This window comes from Lasioglossum baleicum, chromosome 19, assembly GCF_051020765.1.
Source record: "Lasioglossum baleicum chromosome 19, iyLasBale1, whole genome shotgun sequence".
Lineage (NCBI taxonomy): Eukaryota > Metazoa > Arthropoda > Insecta > Hymenoptera > Halictidae > Lasioglossum > Lasioglossum baleicum.
The window spans coordinates 3,203,245-3,218,065 of NC_134947.1; the positions used below are offsets into that span (position 1 = coordinate 3,203,245).

At 35.5% G+C, this 14,821-nt stretch overlaps 2 protein-coding genes across 2 annotated transcripts; both read right to left on the minus strand.

Annotated features, from left to right (window-relative positions):
• Positions 1-869: 869 nt before the first annotated feature.
• LOC143218349 (uncharacterized) lies at positions 870-6,029 on the minus strand. Its single transcript, XM_076443481.1, has 11 exons — positions 5,944-6,029; positions 5,235-5,729; positions 4,563-4,687; positions 4,161-4,368; positions 3,709-4,084; positions 2,764-3,233; positions 2,177-2,329; positions 1,900-2,070; positions 1,573-1,770; positions 926-1,495; positions 870-881 (listed from the first exon to the last, which is right to left on the minus strand). Exons 1-11 carry the CDS (start codon positions 6,022-6,024, stop codon positions 870-872), a joined length of 2,859 nt encoding a protein of 952 aa, XP_076299596.1. The 5' UTR covers positions 6,025-6,029.
• Positions 6,030-12,058: 6,029 nt separating this feature from the next.
• On the minus strand, positions 12,059-13,407 carry LOC143218384 (uncharacterized). The gene is made up of 3 exons (XM_076443518.1): positions 12,774-13,407; positions 12,519-12,697; positions 12,059-12,193 (listed from the first exon to the last, which is right to left on the minus strand). The coding sequence occupies exons 1-3, from the start codon at positions 13,309-13,311 to the stop codon at positions 12,113-12,115; spliced, it is 798 nt and encodes a 265-aa protein (XP_076299633.1). The 5' UTR covers positions 13,312-13,407; the 3' UTR covers positions 12,059-12,112.
• Positions 13,408-14,821: the final 1,414 nt, after the last annotated feature.

Consider the following 14,821-nt stretch of genomic DNA (forward strand, 5'->3'; position numbering starts at 1 on the left):
ATTTTTATAAAATAAAGAGGTGGTATCTTATAATATAATTAAAAGTAGTTGTAATAAAGTAGTTTTCTTATAATGTAATTAAAAGTACAATAAGTTTTTACACATAATAGGATTATATGTATGTATATCTTTATTTCAACGTTTTGGTCAATAAATGGACTCGGTTTTACAATTTATCTAATGGGCTTATACCACGCTTCGGAATTAACTGAACTTGTTTCAATAGATTTCCACACCACCTATGAGGTACTATTGTCGGCGCGTTTTTTTTGTCAGTGGTATCCCCTGTAGGCCTATTCCACTTTCTCGCATATAACTCATAGACATGCATGCAGTATTCTTTTTGTATATTCTGTTAAATATTTTGCCACCCATTCCACCAAGCATATTCAACATCTCAATTCTATTATTGTTCAGTTATAGAACTACGATGCATTTATTATATCCTGCAAAATTCGAACATACATAATATATATAATCACAAAAATTAATTTAAAATAAAATTTTATAATAAGTAAAATTCAGTGTCACTACATTATAAAGTTACTTGCAATGTTTACACTTATATGATTACCTTATACGATGATTTTTATTTTCGCCTTTTTCTAGTTTATTTCCTTTGTACACTTGTTTCGACTGCATTCGTTTCTTTTATTTCTGTATTTTTATTTTTATTTGGCCCTTTTTTGGGGGGAATATCTCTGTTTGCTGTAACTAATTTTACCTTTTTCCTGGTCTCTTTTATTTTTTCTTTTTCTAAGTTGTTATTTTTGTTCGCCCGCTTGACCAGGAAGAACATGCGCGTTACTAAATAAAAACGAATAATGTTCTTCGTGAAATCATGATTGTGTTCTTCGCAGCCAATGAGCTTAATAGGATTTCTTTCATCATTGATTAATCCCATTATGTCAAATAATGTGTTTACATTAATCTCTCCACAACTTGTTGCCCCCGTGATTCCCTTTTCTAAAGTGGATAGCAAATCAAATAATGCCACTGAAGGATTTATTAAAGATCCTTTAGTTTTTATTTGAATCAATTTGTGCGTATCTGGTATTTCATCAGTTGGCTGTAAAGCCAACATCTTCAGACATTCTTCACAAATAATCTTTTTATGATGACTTTTACTGTTAAAAAATCGTTTCCCTTTTCTGGCCACATACCCAGCAACGTACGTCAGTATGTAATCTGACGTACTATGTACATGCGAATCATGGTCTACAAGAATTGACGGGGCATACGCCAACACTTCAGTGTTTCTTCCTCTGTCGAGGATAGTATCAATTTGATCTACCCATTGTTCTTCTCTTTCTTTCATATTCTCTATATCCTTAATACTAATAAGGACATCCATTATTTCTTTAGTTGACACATTAGAACCTTTTGGAGGTTTTATCAGAGAATACATGGATACTAATCTATACATTTGTAAGAACAATTGCGAATCCGGATGATCATTCGATCCACAAGAGTTTCGCATCATCCCAAAAAATCTCTACAACAATAATTATAAATTATATACAAGTTTTATTAATATTTTTATTAAAAAACAGTCTTAAAATATAATTATACCTCCAAATTGTCTTGATTTAGTCTAGATGTCATCAAGTACTGGAATCCACACTTATCAATTAGAAAATCACAAATTTGAAGAGTGGCTTTTAAAGAAATTTTGAGTCCATAACAAGTTTGCTCTGTTATAAAACTGTACCGCATTTCCTTAGCTTTTTGTTCCCACTGAATTATAAAATTTAAAAAGTTTTCAATATCCTGCAAAATTCGAACATACATAATATATATGATCACAAAAAGAATGTAATTAATCAAATTTTATAATAATTAAAATTCATTGTCATTGCACTATAAAGTTACTTGCAATGTTTACACTTATATAATTACCTTGTACATTTGGTTGTCCGGTCGTAATGAATTCTTTGGAGTACGACTGTTCATTGCAGTGATCAATGCATGCACTTTTTGGCAAAATTTTATCGATCCATCAGCATTGTTTAAATCGTGATGAATATTTGTTTCTTTAAATATTTCCATGGCAGGTGCCACACTGAAAAACTATTAAAAATCGCATAAGTACATTTCAACGTGAAAATAATCATATCTTTATCGATCCAATAAAATTACGTAAAGCGATACATATAGACAACATGTAAGTACATACTCGAAATGCCATTGCAACATTCATTTTTTGATAATATTTTGGTCTAATGTGTTGTTCATCCAAATTATAACTGCATTTTAAATTAAATCCTTGAGGATTTTCGATGGCAAGTACTGCATACCAGTGTTTTAAAGAAACTACACCATCCGGAGTCTGCATGTAAGAAAAAAACACATTTTTCAATTATTATCACTCACACATTAGGAAATATGTGCAATTACAAACAATATAAACACGATCAAACGTTCGTATTGTACACGTATTGTCTAACTTCGAATATGCTACTACTAGTGTTCCTGATTTCTCAACATTTTTCATTTCTCGAAAAATGAGAAATAAGACTATATTTCTCGAGAATTCTCTAGAATTTTTAAGAAAACAAAAAAATATTGTATAACATGATATTTGGAGTATCGTTGATAATATTTATCGAAAGCGCAAAAAACATTAACTCAATGTTTATTCCTGTCCAATATGTACATTAGAAAAAGTACATATTGCCGGAAAAGTACGAAACATTCTGTATGAATTGTATGTACTATAAATTTTCGGACTATTTGTTACTTCTGATTCTAAATTTAACTCACCCAAATTCCTGCATATCGATCAAGCTGATAAAAATAGTTTCTAAGGCATTTGATCAAATGTGGAAAATCTGAAATAAACCACAAACGTCTTTCTGGGTCTACTATGTGCTGTATGCTAACAGAGTCTTCAGTTACTCCAAATATGTTCCACATGGATCGATTCCATGAGGCTCCATCTGATACTACAGCATCGATTTTTAATCCAGATTGCTCCGTTAAAATAATGCACTCTATAATAATTTTGTGTAAAATTGGTGAACTTGCGCTGCCAATACTCAAGAAGCAAGCCAACGATTGGACCCATGTACCTTTAAAAGGCTGAAACATGAGCACCAATGCATGGTCCCCTTTTTTCGTTTTTTGATCTTCCCTAGTATATTGGCCTAAATCTACAAATCCTTCAACTTTTAGGTTCATTCGATTAAAATATAACGTTTGCGATAGTTTCATTTCATCTACCAACAAAACACCTAAAAAACATTATTTTGGCTATTAAAATATACAAGGAGAAGGAGAAGGATAGATGCAAGGATAAAGGAGGGAAGAGAAATGTAGAAATGAAATTGAGAGTTAAATTACAACAACATTATATTTAATATAATAAAAAGAAATGTATACAGTGGCAAAGACAGAAAGTACAAACGGACGGATAAAGATAAACGAGTTCGATGAACTATCGACAAAAACTACCAAAGCGCGACAGTTCTTGTGCCTCACCGACGCGACGACTCGTAAACAAAAACTGCAAAAGTGAAATAATCCTCTCGTGGGATTTTAAACAATAACCATTTTTATAAATTAACAAAATTGATACGTAACAAATCGTAAGCCAAGACACGGCTTTCACCCGAAAGCCTCAACAGAAGTAACTGTACGATGCCGCGATGTGAAAGCCTCAAATCTGTAATAACAAAATTAATTTATGCAACTTAAATGTATTTGTACCTCGTACATCTTCAGATTTCATGTCTGCCGTTTTCTTTGTTAGCATTTCGAATATGCTCATTTGAAAACCGTAACAGCCTTTTACGTTCCTCATATAACGATTTAGTGTCTGAATGGACGGCAATGTTAAGATATTGCGCGACCCTAGGTGATTATAAGTTTTTGTACTTTTAATTCGCAGCAAAATACACTCGTATATCCATTCAATTGCGTATCTCATGCCCTTTTTATTTTTGCACTTCGCTGCTGCAAAGCAAGCTTCAACAGCTAATTGCTGGGTTTGCGGCAATTCTTTAATCATTTCTCTGATCACGTTCTCGTTGCATCTACTGCATTCTTCTTTTAAATGTGCAATTTTGTTGTACAATTTTGAAATCTACAATTCGTTGAAATTAGAATTGCAATTAAAACAGTCATTTAACTTTGTAAAAGAATGTATTTAATGTACATACTTTGCTTCGAAGTCTCTCTTCTTGACGTTTAAAGTTAGAATTCAATAATTGTAATTTTCTGTGTTTGTTTTGTAATTTTTGAATTGATTTTACATTATGCCCTTTTCTTAATGACATCTTCCAACTTTTTGTACAAGGCAAACATCTCATTTTCTTTGTTGACCCAAATCTACTTTTCATTACAAAACCGCGACAACAATTTGTAATTCTATAAAAGGAATAAGTACATTTTAATTAAAGTGCATATTATTAGATGTATAACTGCTGCATATATAACTAATTATATGAAAGAAAACTCCCTAAAAAGTAAAAATAAAAAATTTTTATAAATATAAAAAAATAAACTCAAATTTTACTTGTTACTTCATGCATAAAACATAAAATATGATTTGATACACTAACCTGTTTTCATCATTAACTCCCGCACAAGGAAAATAATCTTGTAACGTCAACAAAATTTGTTTTATTTCTTCCATATTTACAATCATCTTCGGATAAAAAGGAATCTCCTTTTCTCCAATAAATACCTGTTTTATATTTTAATAACAGTGTAATGAACATTATAGATGTAAATATATGTTTGGGCGTGCGTGTGTGTATTTTTTTTTTTTTAATTATCCCAGATAGCACGCCGCGCCGGCTCGATTTTGGCCGGGCCCCTGTGTGCGCCACTGCGCGCATACCACCTGCAGAAACTCGATTGCAAGGGAGCGGGATTCGCGTTCTTATTGCGTGATAATACAAACACGGGTATCTCAGTAGTCAAAAACGCCAGATAAAAGATTAAACTAGGTTAATAAATTAATAATAAATAATAATTATTATTATTTATTAATCCTGTGTTCTGTATATCAGCATCGGCCTGATTGGCCGCATTAGTGTGACCATGTTGCCCTCTCAAAAACAGGCTGAATCCCGGCCCGGCCTGCAGGCCCTGGTCTCAAGTTTCTGAAGGTGATATGCGCTCATTGGCGCGCCAAATGGCCCGTCCAAAATCGAGCAGCTCCAAGCGTTGTGTTGCCCGTAATCTGCAGGTCAGGGACTCTGCTGGGTGGGCTGACTGGGTATATTTACTTGCACTTTCATATTTGTTGTAACACAGACATGTCTTAAAGCATATGAGAAGTCATTAGTCCAACACGTCCACAGCATACGGCTATCACTAATGTTTGCAAGCCAATAAGTTGTCGGAACTTTGATATTTCTTGCAATATTTATTTCTTCTATAGAAAATGTAGTCTTTTCCTCTTCTATTATAAAACATCTTTCTTTTATTTGTGTTGTCCTCTTTATCGCATGCGACGTAGATGGATTTTGGCCTAGCACTGACTCATAGTTAGTTATGTTATCTAATAACCGCTCACAGTATGGTGCAGGAATTGAGGGAAAAATTGAAGGGACTGCTCCCTGTTTTAATAGTGCTCTTTTTCTATGTATATGGTTAACTGTTCCATCAGTTTGTACAATTGCATGTTCTTTGATGATGTCTTCTGGCTTAAAGTGCAGTTCACAAACAGAACTGTTCTTTGTTATTTTTGTAGTGTGACTACTTAAAATATCGTGCCAAGACTGAAAGAAATACAATAAAATTATAAATTTCAGTTGTTAAATATGATATATGTATATGTTACGAGCCGAGTCGGGAATTCTGAACGGACGTTACACATATTATATAATATAAAGTATATGTATATAAGTATATACTTCATGGTATACCCATAGGATATATTTAGCGCTTTGGAAGTAAAATGAAAATATTATTCTTTGAAACATAAATACTTACTGCGCAAACAGCAAAAAAGGTTTTCTTAGAAGATCCGTTTTGGTTTCTCCTTGACTTGCATCCCTTGATGCTACAGGCCATTTTAAACAGGCAACCCAAACTTGACTTCTAAAAAAAAAAATAAATATGTTAATACCGTATTTGCTCGCGGACACATTGGCTCGCGAATGTAATCGGATAGTTGCACGCCAAATTAATTTTGGGCAGCCAGTTCAATCATTGTTTGACTTGAAGGAATCGCGTTTCTCACAGACTCGTTTGATTCTTTTTCCGTCACTTCGCCTTGTCTTGATTGATGCAAGGAAAGAACTGCTCTGTTAAGAACTGATAAGTATCACTTTTTTTAAAACAAACAAAAAAATTGAATAAAACAAACAAATTGAATGAAACAAACAAATTGAATAAAACAAACAAATTGAATAAAACAAAAAAGTGAATAAAAAAAAGAGAAAGAGAGAGAGGGGAAAAAAGACAGCCCCTTTCCCGGAGCTTCACTCCCCCCAAAAACCTACCTAAACTATTTGGAATCCGTGCGGGTCACCATTCCCTGGGTGCCACGAGCCCCAGCTCGTGTAACCCGCGACCCCTGGAGATCAATCACCCCTCCTTGCTCGGGGAAAAGAACCCAAAGGATTCCCGTCCGGCCAAGGAGGGAGGTTTCCGCACGCGACAAGGAGGGGACCGAGGCGAGTTCCGGCTCGCGTCAGTCCCCTCCCCCATCCCCTGATCGACCCCGTAAAAATAATAAAATAAATTAATAAATAATAATAATAAAAAAATTAATTAATTAAAGATAAAAGTGTGATAAATAAATTAATTAAAATATAAATAAATTAATTAATTAAAACAATCAATAACTAAATAAATAAATAAAATACATAAATAAATAAGGAAAGATGGGGCAAAAACAATGATAAAGGGGAGAGATTTATTAAAAACAAATGGGGGGTCGATCGGCAGGCCGCGAATTCTGATAGGGGGTGGGGGGTTAAAGTCCCCATAATATCTTTCCCCTTTACATAATCTGCATACTGTCTCATTTTCTCCGTTCCAGTATTTGTTTCCCCGCTCTTCGTTCCCACATCTAAACCTTGCGATCATATGTATATGCTTTGGTCTCTTCCTTTGCAATCTCCATTTAGATAGTTTGCTCGCTTGCTGTCCCGTATTTGTATGTAATTGGCGTTGTATCTGCCCCCTAATATTCTATCTATATAATATATATGTATAATAATATTCTATCTATCTATAATAGTATTGCCATTGTTGTACCTGCTCTGCCCTGTCTCTTTGTGCTAATTCTTCTGCAAACTCCATTCTTCTCCCACTCTCTGTTTCTATTTCCTGAGTGTCCATCATTTTTAACCTATAGTATAAATCTATCATTTCCTCCCATTTCGACTTTTTCTCTTCTTGCTTCGCGTCTATTTCCTTCCAGCATTCTTGGATTATTTTATTCTTGTTCAACCGTTTCGTTCTTTCTTCATATTTTATTGCTCTTTTCCCCGCTTCTATCCTTACTTTGTCCGTTTTAGTTTCCTCCAAAATTAGATAAGCTAGTGTATTGAAGTGTAATTCTTAATGTAATTTTTAATAAAATAAAATGAAATAAACAGTACACGCTTATGTACAAGATTTAATGGAAATTTATTATATACAGGTACATAAAGTTTATTTACAGGCACGAAAAATAATAAATAAATTAAAAAATAAATAATAAATGAATAATAAATAATACATTTTAAACATAAATTAAACATAAAAACAAATATATTTCAAATGAAATATAATTCAACATAAATATAACGCACGATAGACGTCAAATATTCCAGAAAGCGGAGCGTTCTTTGACCCGTTTCTCACCGACATTTCATGAGATAAAACGGATAAAACCCAAAGCCGCAGATTACCGCAGTAAAAAAAAAAAACTTGAAAATATGGGGTTTTTGCCGCTCTCAGACCGCCGTCGGAAGATCCGGGCAAAGTTTTCTTTTCTGTATAAGCGTTCGAGTTTCCTGGAAACCTGTAACAGGGAGATAGGGTTTTTCGAACGCGAAGAGCACCGCAATTGCGGAGGTGTCCGGATCTTCCCCTCGAACCTTGAAAATCCAGGAGAGGGCCACGTGGAGGTGTCGCGTCGGTCGTACCCATATCCGCAGCAGGTCTCCAAGGTAAAGAGCCTCTAGTCGATAGATTAATATTTGTTAATATTTGCAGTGATTAAAATTGATTTTTTCAACGGTATTTGTTTCTTTTACAACTATTTATATTATGTATAAATATTACATACTATAGTATCCTTTAATATTGTTGCTTCTTTTTCCCTACAGCAATGTACATATGTACATTAGGGTGGACCTTAGTTACTCTTGGTGAAAAAATTTTTTCGGAATTTTAATGGTGCGACCCCGTCAATTTGTGCCATTTAGTGAAAAAATAAACCCTGTAAAAAATCAACTCGAACGGGCAATGAGAAGACGTGCCACAACGACTTTGTTTATGTAAAAAAATTAAATTTCACTAAAAATAGGAAAAACAGTTTTTAGCACATTATTTCATTATTAGATGTCATTTTAGACCAATATCTTTAATTGTAATAAAAAAAAGTTATTTATTAACAATTAAATTAATTTGTTTAAACGAAGATTGCAATATTTTTTTGCAATATATTTTGTTATTAATAAATACATACGTTTATAAATATTGGTGGTATTTATTATAAATGTTGACTTAATGTTTTTTTATCGACTGTAGGGTAACGCTGTTTATACTCTGATACAATTTGTAAAATGTCCTGTCTCTCGTTTTCATCTTTGGTAATACAATCGGAATACTCTTTCATTAATTTTACTGCTCGTTCAGCTACATCATTAACGATTTGTAAATTCCCTACAATTCTTGTCGCCGCTTTATAATTATTATCCGCTTCCCACAATGCTGGGTCCTTAGACATAAAATCTATATTTATATCAAATCTAGAAAAGAATTTCAATGTTTGTGTAGAAACAAAATTGTCCATAGTAATATCTATATATAGTTTAATATCTTTTCTAGGAATGACCAATTTTTTACAATTGTGTTCTTCTTCTTTGTTGAGTGCTTCAACCATCTTTTTTTTAATTTCTACAGAAATGTGTGGATCAAAAAATGACAATCCCACATTTTCTGGTGACAAGTACCATAAGTGATTGCTCAGTTTTTGCAACGTAGCATTACTTATGGTTTCGTCAATCTCTTTATATTTCCATAGATCACTTAATAGTTCTAAATCTAACCGGGGTGCTATCGCAGGTACAGTGGTACGTACCCAAGCGAGTATGTATACAGGGTGTCTCAAAATTAGGTCCGGAGCCGAAAATGGGAGGTTCCTGAGATCATTTCAAGCGACATTTTCCTTTGAAAAAATGTCGTCCGCGGCTTCGTTAACGAGTTATTAACGAAAAACACGGACCAATCAGAGCGCGAGCTAGACGCGTGCAGCCCGGCGCGCCGGCAGCCGAGTATCGGTGGCACGCCGCGATGTCGTAACGAACAAAAGTTTCTCGATGATGTGAATCCTCGCCAATTTCGACAAGCTTTGGATATGTTGTCAATACCATGATTCTGAACAACATTTCCCTTTACAGTTTCTGTCGATCGGCTTTAGTTTACGACATTATTGTAAAAATTTGTAATTGTAAATCGATCGATGTACTATTTCCTATCCGATTTCGATAATATTTGGATATGTTGTCAAGACCATGATTCTGAACAATATTTCCCTTTACAGTTTCTGTCGATCGGCTTTAGTTTACGATATTATTGTAAAAATTTGTAATTGTAAATCGATCGATGTACTATTTCCTATCCGATTTCGATAATATTTGGATATGTTGTCAAGACCATGATTCTGAACAACATTTCCCTTTACAGTTTCTGTCGATCGGCTTTAGTTTACGATATTATTGTAAAAATTTGTAATTGTAAATCGATCGATGTACTATTTCCTATCCGATTTCGATAATATTTGGATATGTTGTCAAGACCATGATTCTGAACAACATTTCCCTTGACGGTTTTTGTCGGTCGGCTTTAGTTTACGATATTATTGTAAAAATTTGTAATTGTAAAGCGATCGATGTACTATTTCCTATCCGATTTCGATAATATTTGGATATGTTGTCAAGACCATGATTCTGAACAACATTTCCCTTGACGGTTTTTGTCGGTCGGCTTTAGTTTACGATATTATTGTAAAAATTTGTAATTGTAAATCGATCGATGTACATACTATCTCCTCGCCGATGTCGATGAGCTTCATTTCAAAGGAAAAAGATATTTAAAACATCGAATTTATAACATATTTCAAAGTCATCGAAATCGGTGAGGACCCACATCATCGGCAACTTTACCCGAACGATAGAAGAAGCACAAACTTATTGAATTAAAAACTCACTTATTCAGCCGTAAATCCATTTGACTACCACATACAACCATCACACTTTTACATAATCTTCGAATCGGTGTTTTCGAGAATCATATGATTCTCGAAAAATCAATGCCATATGATTCTCGAAAAATCAATATCTCCTTGGGAACGATTTCATTTGTTTTAAACGACGCCTTCATCGAATACATTGTACGCTGGGAGAGCACAGTTTCGCGCGGCATCGCGAAGAGCATCGAACTCTTTCCGCGTCGGAGTAAGTAATTTCGTTCGATATCGATACGAGTTATAAAAGTGTGCTACGAGTTCAACAATTATGTAAAAGTGTGATGGTTATATGTGGTAGTCAAATGGATTTACGGCTGAATAAGTGAGTTTTTAATTCAATAAGTTTGTGCTTCTTCTATCGTTGGGGTAAAGTTGCCGATGATGTGGGTCCTCACCGATTTCGATGACTTTGAAATATGTTATAAATTCGATGTTTTAAATATCTTTTTCCTTTGAAATAAAGCTCATCGAAATCGGCGAGGAGATAGTATGTACATCGATCGATTTACAATTACAAATTTTTACAATAATATCGTAAACTAAAGCCGACCGACGAAAACCGTCAAGGGAAATGTTGTTCAGAATCATGGTCTTGACAACATATCCAAAGCTTATCGAAATCGGACAGGAAATAGTACATCGATCGATTTACGATTACAAATTTTTGCAATAATATCGTAAAGTAAAGCCGATCGTCAGAAACTGTAAAGGGAAATGTTGTTCAGAATCATGGTATTGACAACATATCCAAAGATTATCGAAATCGGATAGGAAATAGTACATCGATCGATTTACAATTACAAATTTTTACAATAATATCGTAAACTAAAGCCGATCGACAGAAACTGTAAAGGGAAATGTTGTTCAGAATCATGGTATTGACAACATATCCAAAGCTTATCGAAATTGGCGAGGATTCACATCATCGAGAAACTTTTGTTCGTTACGACATCGCGGCGTGCCACCGACACTCGGCTGCCGGCGCGTCGGGCTGCACGCGTCTTGCTCGCGCTCTGATTGGTCCGTGTTTTTCGTTAATAACTCGTTAACGAAGCCGCGGACGACATTTTTTCAAAGGAAAATGTCGCTTGAAATGATCCCAGGAACCTCCCATTTTCGGCTCCGGACCTAATTTTGAGACACCCTGTATATTAATTAAAAAAATACAAATACTTTGTATCCATAACTTTTTCTCACTACTTAAATGAAATTCATTCCTAAAAATATAAATTTTTATGCAATATATAGCCTTAGCCATCCACCTCGCATGGTGGAATGCGCCAGGCATCCTAAATCTAACACCTTTAGGTGGAGTTCCGCCTAGAAAAATTATCATAAGTTCTATCAGTTCCTTGTAATCATCCCTCGGTTGAATTTGTTGCAAATTGTGTATTGCCGCTTCAATCTTTTTATCAATCTCTATTACATTTTGACGTACAAATTCATCTTCTACGCCGGGCTTAAAATTGTCTTTATTTATTGAACTCCAAGAATTTTTAAATTTCTTAAAAAGAGGAACATCTGGACCCGTCGACTTTTTCATTTTTGTATCAAATGCAGCACGTAAAATTAATTCATAAATATGGTGACGGCATGGCAAATACAATAATTCTTTTTCTAATTTTTGTTCCAATAGAACGCAGGCTCCTTGTATTCTGCCGGTGTTGGTTGCGGTCGTATCAAAACAAAGGGCTTCTACTTGCTGTGATAAATTCCATTCTTCTGTCTTAGAGAAGATTGCCGACGCTTGATTGGCCCCACTACCCGATGGTATAACTGGAATTCCCAATAATTTTTTAATTTCCCCGCAACTTATAACTATCGGTAATCGTTCTACATTTTTGTGGCTTATATCTGGTATAAGTGTAGCATCCCAATGAATAGTTATGCCCCTAAGATTAATTTGTCCGAACATTTCTTGCAACTGTGCTGCATGCTCAGACCGATAATTATGTCGATATCTTCGAATAGATGTTCTATTTATTATTAATTCATTTAGGTCATGACCTAAACATTCTGCTGTTGCCATAACAATTCGAATTGCATCACGGTCGCTTATTCTACACGAATCTAAAACAGCTACTAATTTTGGAGTAATAACCTTCTGCTTTCCTCGTCTTTTCTTGGGGTTACTCGGCCCAGGTATATTGTAGTCCTCTGCCTCGGTGTCATCACCGTCAGGTACCTGAGGCTCGTCCGAAAGAATTTCTATGGTTCTTGCTAACGGGACTTCTGTCTCTTCATCACTGGATGTGGACGTTGATTCTAATTGTACTGAATCTATAACGTAAAAATAAATTTGCTATAATTGGAAAATATAAATGTGAAAGCATTAGAAATAACTTCAAAACATTACCATTGATCGATGATTCCTGAGCCCGTTGCCACCGCATCTCTTGTTGTTCCTTCCGCTCTGCTTGTCTTTCTTCTTTCTCTACTAATTTACGATCAATAGATGCCATCGAACCGATTCGTCTCTTTTCCCTCTGCTGCAGGAGGAATATCTTATCTTCCTCTACAGAAATCATTTCTAAGGCATTCGCATGTGCGATATCGAATAAATCCTCTAATGAATCTATAAATTCTTGTTCTCGCTTTCTCTGTAGATCATTTTGGCGATTCGCGGTTTTATTAAGCGTTCGCCATTTGTTGTATAGTTTTTCCACTTTATTAATACTATCCGATGTTTTTTTTATTGGAATTCTCGCCTTTTCCCAGAAAATTTCTACTTCTTTCATCACTAAAGCCGCACTTTCACGTAGATTTAAGTTCACTTTTCGCATATTATAGAACAATACACGTAAAAGTTGTCCGTTGCTTGGTAATTTAGCCCCAACAATTTGTGACTCAAAGTGATTTAATAGGAATAACTGATCACTGCTCCTTGTTTCCATCTTACTCAACTCTCTGTAGTATTTCCAATGCGAGTGCTACGAAGATTCGGCCTAGACTGCAGTGAGAAGTGAGTTCTCTTGTCGATGGACGTACGAAATGAGTTTAGTCAATCTTTAGCGTTATTGCCGTTATTTCTAGAGATCCTGGTCTCGTTCCACGGTGGGACGCCGTCGCGTGCTCGATTCGTGCGCGTGAATTTAGTTCGAACAGTGTCAGCTATCTAAGTGTCGTATAGAACATCGGGATTCGGACGGAACGCGACCTGTAAGGTCTTCCGCGTGTCGTACGTCTTTCGCTGCCGAATCCTCTGCGAAGAGAGTCTAAGGAAACCGCAATCCGCGCGTGCGATTAACACCTCTCGCCAGATTTACTGAAACGCGCCGGCTATTGTACTACCTGCTGCCGATCAGATCGGCAGTTTAAGATCGTCGTGTCATAAACGAATTAATAGCCGAAACATTGTATTTTTCTTGTGTGAAAACCTTCCCGTCGCGGGGAACGTCTCGTGTCCTCTCGACGCAGAATCCTGGGCCTTCGCGATAGCTATTCAGATTCCGTTTGCTACGCCACAGTCTCGCGAGTCATACCGCGTTCCTCTTTCGAGTTCCGATTACGATGCTTTCGTGTGACACCTACGGGTGTCTGGCGCCCGAAATCTAGTTCAGCTTGATTATCGAATAAAGAGACTGCGGGCGTATTTTGTCCCGAGAGGACCACGCATCGCGCGGCCGAGCGTGGCCCGGCTTCTCGCCTGTAAATTCTCGGTGTCGCCATTCATCGTTCTACCATCTTTACGACAAGCTAAGAAAGCGACGTGACATCACATAGAGTGATACCACAAACAGACAGAAAATTACCGAAAGGTGTATTAGATCTTATTATGACCGGAACTTCCGTCTAATACCGAAGTATTATAATAGTAGTAATAGTGATAGTATTCTTAGTTTACAGCGACAGTGATATTACCAAAGAACTATAGTTATATTTTTGTTGTAGTTATATTGTTATATTTAGATTTTATTGTTATACTTGTTTAATATTACTGTTACATTATTTATTTATTATTTAATATTATTATTGCATTTTTTATTCCTTTTTATATTTGTTTATGTAATTTATATAATATTTTTTACATAAATACTATTTTTAAAGGCTGTATATATGTTAAATCTAATTTCTTCGCCTAACACAAAAGTTGAATCGGTTTCAAGAAGCGTGATCTATGATTTTTTTCCACCAAGTTCAATTTTCTTAAAATTTCCTTTATATTAAAAATCGAGTGCTAAATTGATGATACTTTATCTATTGCGACGTTGTCCCTTTTTCGAACGGTTTTATGGCCGACGAAAAACGGTCAACCCCGAGATTTTATAGGCTCTGAGACCGGGCCGTGCGCGGCCGTGCGGACACGGTCCTCTCGGTGCAAAGGCGGAACTCGGTGGAGGCTTGAACGAACAACGCGACGATAGTTCGGGCGCCAGGTATTGAGAAAATACCACGCGAAACACG